Raw genomic sequence first — 12857 nt, forward strand, 5'->3', positions numbered from 1 at the left:
ACTGTTACTAAGATTCAGCATCAGTTAGAAAGCCGTCTGGAAGGTGTCAAGAGTAACGGAAGATGTTTTGTATGTTCTACTTGGATCAACAAGTAAACTGAACGATTAGTTACCCATTCAGGTGCTAATGAGAGAGTATCTGTGACTAACAGAATCTCTGCAAACGGATATACTGCTAGAACAGGAGCCAGCTTTAAGAAGAGTATGAACACCAAAGAAAAAGAGAACAAGTCCACTGGGGGTCAAAGTGGGGAGACCCGTCGGCCTGTTACTCCCAGGCCTGAAAAAACACCTGGCACAGGGAAATCCCTGCTGCACAGATGGTTTCACAACCGTGGAAAACTGTGGAGTTTGAAATTTATCCCCAACAAATATTGTAATTTTTTTAGATTAATGTAATAGAGAGGAAAATCAGAGGAGAGTTATCATTTTTTACTTTAGCCTCATGAAAAAATAAAGAGGAGGTGCCCAGAGCAAAAGCCACAGAACACAGAGAAAGTAGCAGAACAGCGTATGCCTAATCAGTCCCTGCATTTCTGAGGAGCAACTTGTGATCTGCTCCAGACTCTGGTCAAGGGCAAGGAGATACAAGAAGTAACCTTATGAGAAGATACATGCCACCTATCACAAATAACACCGCTATAAATAATTCCCTCTTCAAAATGAGACTGTCTTATGACAATCACAATAGCTCACTGATTTAAAAATTATATTTCCAGACTTCCCCGGTGGTCCAGTGGTTAAGAGTCTGCACTTCCACTGCAGGGGGCACAGGTTTGATCCCTGGTCGGGGAACTAAGATCCCGCATGCTGCACAGTGTGGCCAAAAAAAAATTAAAATAAAAATCATATTTCATAGATGAGTGGGAGTTATGCAGATTCAATAATCCTTCACAAAGACTTGATCACAAATGATAATTTTAAGTAAATACAGTTTTCTTAAGGTAACAGTTGATCGTGCTTCACATCGGAATTAACGGCTCTCTAGTGAACTAGTTCTGGCTGGGAACGATAACAGCTGCCTGTAGAGCTATAATCAGAAGGATTTTAGGACAGATCCAGCACAAAAGGAAAAAGTTCAGTGATAGATGGCAATGCCCAGCATGGGCAGAGAGGAAGGGGGAGGGCATGCAGGCCACTAATTTGACTGGCACCCCAGCTCAGAACTGTCACCCTAGTACAAATTTCTGAGGTCATCAGCCAACATTCAAAATCAGGACACAGTTGTAACTGTGTTACCTTTCATAAATATTCTAAAAAAGAGCTGCGCTCTGCAGAGAGCAGTAGTCAGCCAAGAGCTGGCAGTAGTTACGCTGAGATGTATGAAAACATACAAAAATAACACCATCCCCACAATCAAGTCTTTAGCCAGCAGGAAGGTTTACCTGATGTCCTTGGGAAGTTCTGGCAACTGCATCTTCTTCATCATGGCATAGTGGGAGATGGCCAGGACGGCCATTCCCAGACACTCGTTCTCAATATCATGCCCATCCTGCTCCGTCTTGGGGTCTCGAATGGGAGCCAGGCATTTGACCAAATCATACTGTCCCTTTGGAGCAGAGGTGAGAAGAAAGGAACCACCACTTAAGTTTCAAAGAGTCCACCCATGTTTCTGATCTTGAGAGGAAGGTTCCCCATACAGGGAGGTGCTACCCAATAAGCAGTACAGCAATGAGACTAACGAGATTTAGAGTTTCTCTGGCACCAAAGCTCTTTCTCAACAGCTGGGCATGAAGGGGCTTGGGAAAGGTCTCCCCAGGTTAATTCATTCATTTAATAAACACTCACTGAGCACTATGCTGGGTGCTGGTGAACGGTATGAACACATGAAGCCCCTCTGTGGGGCTCCCATGTAAGTGATGATGAAAAGCAGCATGTACTAGGCTTGGGCTGCACCAGGGCATGGGAGGTGACAGCTGTCTGGGGTTTGATTATTTGTTAACTCCACAACGAACCGGTGTATAAATGACAGAGCACCACACACCCTTCTGGTGTAGATTTACAGAAAGGAGAAGGAATCCAGATTCTACACTGCATCATTACCACACGTAAGTTTTTTCAACATCTGCTGTTCAAGTTTCCGGTAGTGAAATGTATCACCAAAATACACCCCCTCACTCATTGAGGCACGCCACATTCCACGAGCCAATGAAGGCTGCTAGGTCCCCTTTATTAAGCCCTAACCTGAGTGCTAGGCACTGTGCGAGGTTCCTCTCATTTACTATTTCACTTAATCTTTACAACAGCCCTATGAGGGGGATGCTAACATCATCATCTCTGCCTAACAGCTGAGAAATCTAAGGCACCAAAAGGTTAAATAACTTCATTCACTCACTTGGTAATCATTGATTAACAAGAACCAATTACGGGCCAGATGTTATTCTAGGTGCTAGGGATACAGCAGTAAACCAAACCACTTCGCGGACCCTACGGAGGTTTCCAGGAAAGAAAGAAGAACAAACAAACAGAAATATATAAACTCAAGTAGTTACCAAAACCAAAGTCAAGTAGAAAGACAGAATACTGTGGGAGCTGGGGACCTAGTGAGTGGTGGGGTAGAGGGTCAGACCAGATGTGACTGCAGGGCTACGGCTCTGCAACACTGTGCTACAGTCACACTCAGTCTTTACTCACCGACTGGAAGTGTACAGAGCTCTTAGGATTGGGACCTCGTTAGCCTTTCTCCAGCTCGAAAAGAGGCAGACATGAAGTATGGGGGTGGTGTTCCTACATAAGGAAGACACTCACTTTCCCTGAATCAACTTTAGTTTAGTGGGTTTTGGACGGAGGGTTCTCACTGCTGCAGTTCCCCCTTTTCCCCAAGATAAGACTTCTTGTTTCTCTCAGTAAGAAAAGGACACTGACCTCTTCTACAAACTACCAAGGACCAACAACAATCATCTCCACCAGCAATGTGTGAAGAGGAGAACAAAATCTGAAACTATTTTGTCTGGCTGTGATTTTCTGTCAACATCACTGTACAACTACCTTAAGTAACTCATTCCTGAAGCTCTGAAAAGTCAGGTTCTAATATAATACTTACTCTTGAAGTATGGTGCCCTCTTTTTTTACACTTCCTCTCCCAAAAAAGTAAAAGAATCAATCTCAGAAATGAATATATGTAAAACTGGGAGGCTGAATTCAAAAAGACCCATCTGAAAATGGCCAGTTCACTTATTTTTTCCACACAGTTATCTGCCCAGGGCTGTGCCCTGTCCCATTTCTCTACTGTCTCTGAGGCCAGTCCTCAGGTATATTATGGAACGTGGATAGTGTGCAATCACAACTAAAGCTGTACGAGAGAATACAACTGTGACACATAACCCACACGTGTAAAAGTATATCCTAAGGAAATAATAAACAGAACACATATTTAGACGTATGTATGAGGCTGTTTTGTAACCGTGATAGCGTAACAGGGGGAAAAAATCAAGAAAAACCAAAACTGTTCAGAAACAAGGATTAGTTAAATAAAGGCTGACTTTTCCTCTGGATTCCAGTCTCACACTCGATTTCCTACCCGAAATCTCCACTTGTGTATCTCACAGGTATCTTCAGAAGAGAGCTCCTAATTTCCACCTCTTCCCCAACCTGCTGCTCCCAGTCTTCCCTATGCAGGGAATCACTCCGTTATCTATCAAACACTGCCCAAAATAAATCTCAAAATTCTCTTCGATTCTTCAAATACCCTCACCTTCCACATCCAACTCATAAGCAAATCATATCAAATCCATCTCCAAAATTAATCGCAGATCCACCCATTTTTCTCCAACTCTACTGCCACTACACTGGTGCTACTGGCATCTAAGGAGAGGAGGCCAGGGGTGTGGATAAATATTCCACAATCCCTTACAACAAAGAATTAACCAGCCCAAAATGTCAGTAGTGCTGCTTTTGAAAAGCTTTGCTCTACTCTGAAGAAATACTTTCCCCACTCCTCCCTTAGAATTGCAGACACTTTTTTATTCTTCAAAGTTCAGTATAAATGCCACCTCTTTAGAGGGATCTTCTCTGATCACACTATTTAAATTAGGTCTCCCCATTCAAACCTCCCTCCCCATATTCTCTATGACAAAGGCCTTTTTCTTCATAGCACTTTTCACAATTTCTTGTGTATTATCTATGTATCATTTTATCTGCTTGTTTTGTTCGTCCAACTCGACTATAGGTCTGGTGCTTGCAGAGACCATGTCTGTCTTGTTCACCGCAGTTTCTGCAGCGCCTTAGCAAAAAGTACACAGACACTCAGAATAAGATATTTTCAAAAACTACACAGTGCATAATACATATTTACATGATAAAATCAGGAAGCACATAAACAAAAATGTTAGTTATCTCAGGGTAATGTAATTTAGGTGACTTTAACTTCCCTTTCTGGCTTTTTTCTAGTGTCTTATCGTTCTACCCTGCCACCACTGTGACTCAGAGTGGCCACCTCCTTCCTCTCTGTGACTGCTGAGAAGTACCTTCGTGATTAGCCTTGCTGAACTACACCTTCCCTCACTTATAGCTCCCCTCTGCTCTCTGCACAGGAGGCACCGTAGACACGAACTGAAATGGTAGGAGGAGGGGAAAAGAAAGGAATGGGGAAGAAGTAAAGCCCAAAAAGCCCACAAGTGGGATAACCAGCCTGTTGGATGCTAAACTGCCTTCCCCCTCCTCACCTGGGGCAAGTCTAGGGTTGGTTAGAACTACCCATGGAACAGGCCATAAAGCATCTTAGCTGCCACCGTGGTCGGCTGCGCCAGGGAATCTGACCCCTACCATGTCTTACCCACCCCACAAACTCCAGGCTCTCCTGGGCCCAACATCTTACCTGAGCAAACAGATACTCCAATGAGCTGGCGTCAAGGAGAGGGGTTGCATCCGGAACTTTTTTTTTCTCGTAGCTGCTCTTCTGCTTCTTTGGAGAATGTCGCCATACTGACTGTTCGTTATCATTGGTCCCGTGCCAGTTGGTGAAATAGAACCTGGAAGGCAGGAAGATGAATGTTAACTGTGGGAAAGGGGACCTTGGCATGCGTGGGAGAGGTGTCCTGGTTCTACCCAGAGCGATCAGTGCCAGAGGTTAAACTTCCCTGAGAAGTAAACAGACAGACCTTTCATCTGTGTAGCGCTTCACTGTCTATAAGGTCCTTTTCTTTTCATTCTTACAAGCACTCTGTGAAGAGCATACTGCCAGAACCTCATCTATGACTCAGGGAGATAAAGTGACTTCCTTAAAATCACAAAGGAATTTCCACTCCGTCTTCCTAGATCGCAAAACACTGCTGTCTAGAAGTAGATGCTAGTCCAGCAACTCCCTCCACCGTTAGTAACGCCAGCCTGCCTTGAATCCAAGACCTATTTCACAGTTTAACATTTCTGAAATCTAGTTTCATCATACAGTCAAGACATACAGTTAATGTAGCAGTCTTTCCTAATTCTCAGATGGCTGTTACTGACACTTTTTAATCTTACAATGAACAAAGTTTTAAAACAGAAGAAATATACAAACACTACTACAAGCATCAGCTGCAGTGCCCTGAACTAATAAATGCTTTATATACATTATGCTATTTAATGCTTACAGCAACTGTACAAGGTATGTTTCATTGTTTCCATTTTATAGATGAGGAAAACTGAGGTTCCGAGAAGCTAGGTCACCTAAGACCACAAGCCTGTTCTCTCCACTACTACTTTCCTCTGCCACCTGTAAGAGAAACACAATGAGTTCTGGAATGCGTGAAAGTGACTGAGCCAAGCTGATCCAGGCCAGCTCTAGGCTACAGACTCAGAGGGTACCTGGGCCTCTCTCCCTTGACATGCCCATGTGCTGATGAAAAACCACCACGGCATGGAGAAGGAACATATAAAACCTCCCACAAAGGAGCTGCCGTTAAACTCAGATATGTCAGTGAGCTATATTTGCAGAGCCTAGGGCATGCCAGGTCCTGGGCCAGGCTCTGAAACACAAGGGGTTCTCAGGCACAGTCCCCGCCTGCTGTGAATTCCGCCTATAGGCAATCAGTTAAATCCAGGGGGCACATCTCATAAATAGGGCTACACTGTGACTTTCATGGACCCCACACAGTTTTCCTTTCCTCCGTAAAAAGAAATATTAAAGTTATATTTTACAACTATGTTGGTATAAAGATGAATATAATCCAGGCTGGATTATTTTTTTCCTGATTTTAATAAAATTAAAACACTTCTGTGGACCCCTAATAACATCATGAGCCCAAGGCATTGTGTCTCATAGATAAGTTTTTCTTGAACATGAGTGTCTCAGATACGGTGCCAAAGGAGTACCAAGGAGGAAGAAGTTGTTGCCTCTGCCAGGGGATGTGGCAGGGAAGGGTAAAGGGTTGGGGAAGGGAGTTGGGACTAGGATAAATAAATACCAGGCTATGGAGTCTGGACCATACACAGAAGGCAGAGGAAAGACTGAGACAAACTGATGTGAGGCAGGATCCCACTAGAAGAGAGCCCCACAGAAAATGGACTAAAATGAGAGAGGCCAAGAGACAAGCAGGCGCCTAAGGCAGCAGCCTGGGCAATGCTGTGAGGTTTGTGGGGTCAGAGGCCTCAGTGCCTTGCTCATCGCTAAATCCCCAGCGCCTGGCATATAACAGGTGCTTAATACACGCTTGCTGGATGCAGAAACAGCAAATGAATGACCTAACTCAAGAAGTAGCAATTAAAATGGAAACGATGGATAAGAAGTTACTTTAAAGGTAAAAATCAACATTTTACAACTTTCAAGTGATTCTATACAGCCCATCTTCCACATAACTCATGGAAATGACTGATAATTTGACTGTGGCCTTTGGCATCTCTCTCTCAGACAGAAAGAGCCACGTATCCACAGAGTCCACATGCAGCATAAACCACAGCTGCAGGACTGTCCCCGTACCTTCCCACAGGAGAGTAGAAGCCTGAGGCTCTCAGCTGACAAAGAGGCCAGCATTCATGCTGCCCCCAGGCTGAGGTGCCTGCTCTTCAAGGGCAGAACAGAGCAAGGCGGGGAGGACTCCTCCAGGATCGGCTGCCCTGGGCAGGCAGAAAGTAAGAGGTGAACCAGCCCTACCAGCTGAGCAGATACAGGAAATCTGACACTGGGGCAGAAAAAGAAGGACAAGGCCGTGGCCAACTCCTCTGACTGCTGAGGGAAATCCAAAATGGAGAGTTCTCTTCATTCATACAATAATCTAGTGATCTACTATAAGTTCCAGGGGGTCTTCCTGGGAGGAGACAGGTGAGAGGGTCTAAATGGGACGATTAAGAGAGTAGCTAAGAGCTTCTGAGTGCTAATCGTGTGCCAGGCACTCCATATACAAAGGTTCAAAGTGAGGCTCTGACAGAGGGGCACGCAGGACAGGTAAATTCCGTTTGAGAGTGGAGGAAGGTGGTAATGAGAGAATGAGAATTATGTATGGTATGGAAGCTTACCTGGGATGAGGGGGGAAAGGATTCAAGGATGGAGGAAGTTGTCTGAAAGAGCAACACTGAAGACAGATTTTCCCTGAACCAGTTGGAGCCATGGATCTCCCACACCCCGCTGAGTCTCTATGATAAAGAGCCAAGGGCCCATCATACTCCCTCGGGGCTGAACGAGGACATTTTCTGAGGTTGCTGTCTGAGCCCTGCGAGACCAGCCTTGCCTTGGAAGCCTTTTGGTAAGATGTTCAGACAAGATAAGGCAATGTGCAGCTTCTCCACTACAGAAAGGCTGAAGGGAGCCTAAAACAAGGCTGTATCTCTGGAAATTGCCTATAGTCAAAGGCTGACAGCTCTCTATTTAATAAGACAATAAAAAGAAAAAACTTTAGATCAGTTAACTGCCAAAATCAACATCTTCCATAAGCAACAAGGATATATTGTATAGCACAGGGAAATATAGCCATTATTTTGTAATAACTTTAAGTGGAGTATAACCTACAAAAATATTGAATCACTATGTTGTACATATGAAACTAATATTGTAAATCCACTATACTTCAAGAAAAATAAATAAATAAATGTAACAACAGGGAATGTTTCAAGGAAAAAAAAAAAAATCAACATCTTCCTAATCGCTAATAAGACAAAACTACTAAGTACACTGAAGACAGAAATTGTGCGCTCCTTTCAAAATTAATTATTAAACTTGGGCCAATTTCTGATATTACAACATGCTAAAGGAAAAAAATTAAGAATGACCTAAATAAATGTAGTATGATAGCTGCTGATATTCCTTTGCAGAATGATGTGGAAGAACACTGCAGGAAGGAAGGAAGGAGGGAGGGAGGGAGAGATTATCCCCCTTATTGGCGGGATAGACAGACCTGCCAATAAGAGATATGCCTTCCTTGCAAGTTTTTGAGAAAATTATATTACAGATGATTACATATTCTAAGTTTATGTACAGCTATTATATACAACGAATTCTCTTTAGGTTTCTATAGAACTTTACTAATGGATAGTAAAATTCATTTAGATGAAAAGGCAAGAAAACGTTTTTTACTGAAAAAGGAATAAAGAATATGCTTGTCTTATATTAAGATACATTACAAAACAATAGCTATCAAAATTACCTAAAGGCAGAAAACTATAATTAAAGTACAAGAACACAGAGCTGGGATTCCGCTGAAACAGTCACCAACATCTATTTTCATATTACACCTTCTTCAGTGGGGAGATGATGAGGTTTCAAAATTATGTAGTTGGTTGTAATGCAAATGCTTTAGCTTAGGGTGGGATCTTTTTTCCAAGTTCAAAGAGCTTGTGGTAACAAAGCAATATCCTGTTGAAGCCCAATGTCAGGTACAAAGTCAAGGTGCCAAAAATGAGGCAGCCATGCACTTCCTGGCAGCTAACATAAACAGGGAGCTGGCAAAGACAGCTTTTAATCATGAGGCAGTCACAGGACCAGCAAAGACTAAGGCCTCAAAGAGGGTTATAATGCTAACAAGACGATTCACTATGTGTGTTAACTGTGAGTAACTCACTTCTCTTTTTTGGACATCAGTTTCCCCCTAAAAAATTGGAAGAATTGAATCAGGCAAACTCAGGTCTCTTCCAAGTCCCAGATTCTACCATTCTAGATTCCGAGCCAAGTGGAAAACCCTAGAGGGAAAGAACTAGAACTCAGTGACATGCCTCACTTCCTAGACTTCGAGCTGCAAATACATGTTTCAATGCTGGGTCACATAGCCAACCCCCAGGCCACAGAAAGCTAGATTACACTCTGAAAAACAAATCCAAATATAGTCGGAAGGCTCAGCTGGGTGGGGTGAACGTTTCCCTAAATCTGGGGCATGAAATCTCACATGACACACACCTCTCCTCTTAAGGTGAGACTGTGGGTGAGTACAGAGAGAAGAGGAAAGTCAGCCCCAGGATGATTATCAAAGAACGTAGATCTGGTTCAGCTTCCGCTGAGAAAAACACCCGGGCCGTTGTGGAATGGTAACAACTCTACTGACTCCCCAGAGTAAACAGCAGCTAAGATACTGAGGGCCTCTGAGATCTCCAGGGCTTTTCCAGCATGAGCCGGCATTCCATTAGCATCTGAGCTAACCCACTGACTTAATCACATCTATGTACGTTAAGATTCTTTTCAGATAGGATTCACCCTATTTATAAACTCCTCTGCTAAATACACGTGTGAAAGTATGCATAACTAGTATCTAACAAACATACTTTCAATTCTAGGTACAGAACAAACACGCTTATAAACTCAAGAGACTACAGCGGTGAAGTACTGACTGCCTGTGCCACCTTGGGAGACTACGTGACATTTAACAAAGTCTATAATATGGGAGAAAAGGCAAGTAAGTACCCACCAGAAGAAAAATTACAGCCCCACTAGACAAAAATCCTCAGGCAGTGGATGAAAACATTCACCTCTTTAGAACAAGACCAACCTAGGATTTCTCGGTTTCTACATCAGGCAGTGTTTCTCAAGCTCTCTAGCTGCAACTTTTAGTAAGAAACATATTTTATTATATCATGACCTAGTACATACAGACAGATTATATATCTCAAACTGAAGTTCTAAAAAACAATATTCTTAGGATATGTATATATACTGATATTATCTATCCTCATCTATTTCTCTCTTTAAAAAAAAATCCTGGTCATAACTCACTAAATTAAACTCATATCCATGATTCACTGAATGAAAAACTCTGCTGCAGGATATTAATTCTATTCAAAATACCCTCTGCATCATAATGATTTCTTTTCTAAAATATGGCAGAGAAGGTGGTCAAACTCACCTTGAACTGTTTTCCAAATACTGAAGAAGGCCTTTCTCATACCAAGCAAATACAAAACTTACAAATTATAAAAATGACTACAATACTTCTTGGTAAGTGACTCAGGGCTCCAGGCTAACCGTCGCCCGTCCCTGCATGAGGGAGCCCAGCAGGCACCCATACCTCATCCGGTAGTGGAGCCGGAGTGACATCTTGTCGTCGACGGTGATGGTGCGATTCGGAGCATACCAGAGCTTGGTGTTCTCATCATACAGGGCAAAGAGGTTGTGACACAGAGGAGATATACCTGGGGAAAAGTAAAGAACACATCAGAAAATTAAAGATAGATAAATCTGGCCATCTGTTTCCAAAGCACAACATACACAAAGACCAGAAATTGTCTTATCCAAAAAGAATCTAGGTCATATTCGCATCCTCTTAGGGCCAAATACCAAATACAACTTCCAACCATGTTCCATCAGGCAGTTTTAAACAAAATAATAAAAAATTATGGCTCCCCAGGAATATATACTATAGCTCCTGGCAAACCAGGTTAAAACCATTTAAAAATAAAAGTCTAATAATATTTCTCATTACAGTGTCTATGACAGAGTCTTACCAAATCCAGCTTCAAAGAAAAAAAGGCCATCTGAGAGGTTCCCAGATACCACCTGATGTGCACCTTGTTAATCACAGTGAGAAACATTCCTAAATTTTGAGAAATCCCTAATCTGTCTCCTACAGAAAATGTTTAAACAGTTCTAACACACTGTGATTACACATTAAACATGCGAACAAGTTCCTGGCAGTAGCACATGAAATGTGTGTTAGAATAAATAACCAAAGTGATTTCTATCAGTGATTAAAATCTATTGCCATTAATAACAATATACTTCTTAAGTACTCTGTATGGTTATCAAAAATATTTTTTATTGGTAGCCAACTAGCAAGAACATATATGCTTACAAAAGGTGGTCCAACAGTGCTCCCTTGCCTCCCTACCTGACTAACCGCCTCCTTTGATACAAGAATGTTCGAAAAGGTAAGGGAGATGATGAAGCCAGGAAAGTACCTTTCCACTCACTTCTGAGCCCATGATTAAAATTACACAGACCTGTAATCTAAAAGTGTCGGGGGAGATAGGAGAACGATCGCAAGTAATCAATCATTGCTGATATTTTCATGCGTGGTCAGGCCTCAAACTAAGATACAATGAACTTAAAAGCAAAAAAACGTGGGAGAACATGAGGTAGCTGGCACTTGTTTCCCAACTCAGACATCTGAAGTGAGACTGACACTGACTGGGACCCCCGCTGGCCCTGCCCACCTAGGCAGGGACTCTCTCCAATGCACACACTAAGTTAAGAAGTTACAGCTTTCTTGGCATCTCCATGCCTCTGCTGAATTCCTCAACTCCTGCTTCTCAAGATATTTGGGAGTTACCCCTTCAGAGTTACACTCCTCCATGTAACAGAGAAGATGGAGCTAAATTTCAAAGAGCATTTTCCCTTGGGAAAAATGGCAAATGGCTTTTGGATCCAGTATTATCAGGACTATGTTTCACGTAAACAATAGGTTTTCATTCATAAATTGGCTTCTGTGGACTGGACTAGAAATCTAGCTTTTCTTTTATACATATCCATATTTGAATGTGAAACATACATATTTGAAGAATAATTTATCTATAATCATGGATAGGTCTATAATTCTACCACAGGTCTGATTCAAACAATATTACTACTTAAAAATAGGAAGATGAAAGATACCTTTCATATAAAAGTACTGAAAAATAGTAACAATACTAACATTTACTGAGGGCTTAGTATCGGGCATCAGGCTAACACACATCTATTACCTTTCAATTCTCCTAACACTTAATGTGGTTAAGTATTATTTTTGCCATGTTACAGGTAAAGAAACTCTGAGATTTAGTCTGATTCAGGGTTACTCAACTAGTAAAATCCAGGGCTGGCATTCAAACCTAGATAGAGGTACTGAGGGGGTAAATAATGAGAGCTAAAAGAACAAAAATTTACCATATATTGGTGAAAAATGAGGAAGTATACAGATCCCAAAGCATCATGTACTATAATAATAATAGCTACAAGAATCTGTGGTATTCTGTATTCATCTATTTTTAAAATTTATTAATTTTTGCAACAATCCCCTGAGTTGGTTACAAAAGGTAATACTCATTCTCTACAGACTGGGCTTAAAAACTGATGCCCCAAATTGACCCTGAGCCCAGAGTAACAGGATACAGGGGCTGTGTCTGTCTTCAGATTCACAGGCTCTCCCCTCTCATCTCCTTTAGCAGCAATTCCTCTATCTCTCACTAACTGCAGCCCAACAATTCTGTACAAATGCTCCTTGCTAACAAACTAAGGTTTATACTTGCTATGCTGATGGCAAGAAGCTTGGCCAAGAGAATAAACACTATAAACCAAATCTCAAGGTAAAGGGGAAAAAATGCCTTAGAAACACCAATTTACATCTAGTTGTTTTGCTAATTACAAATACTTTTAAAGCTGCTGTCCAAAGCTGGTTCCTTACATACTCTGCTATCTAGTCAAAGTAACCCTAAAATATTAATGCATTTTCCCCATAATAATCTGTAACTCAGCCAATTTTATCTAG

At 42.0% G+C, this 12857-nt stretch overlaps 1 protein-coding gene across 3 annotated transcripts in view; it reads right to left on the reverse strand.

Annotated features, from left to right (window-relative positions):
- JAK1 (Janus kinase 1) overlaps window positions 1-12857 on the reverse strand; it is a 232790-nt gene that overhangs the window by 34812 nt on the left and 185121 nt on the right. For all 3 annotated transcript variants that reach the window (XM_068540046.1, XM_068540045.1, XM_068540047.1), the window contains exons 4-6: window positions 10404-10527; window positions 4817-4970; window positions 1386-1549 (exon numbers count right to left, since the gene is read on the reverse strand). In XM_068540046.1, coding sequence (XP_068396147.1) covers window positions 1386-1549; window positions 4817-4970; window positions 10404-10527 — 442 coding nt within the window. The remainder of the gene's footprint in view (window positions 1-1385; window positions 1550-4816; window positions 4971-10403; window positions 10528-12857) is intronic.

The sequence above is a fragment of the Eschrichtius robustus genome, chromosome 3 (genome assembly GCF_028021215.1).
Source record: "Eschrichtius robustus isolate mEscRob2 chromosome 3, mEscRob2.pri, whole genome shotgun sequence".
NCBI classification, from domain to species: domain Eukaryota; kingdom Metazoa; phylum Chordata; class Mammalia; order Artiodactyla; family Eschrichtiidae; genus Eschrichtius; species Eschrichtius robustus.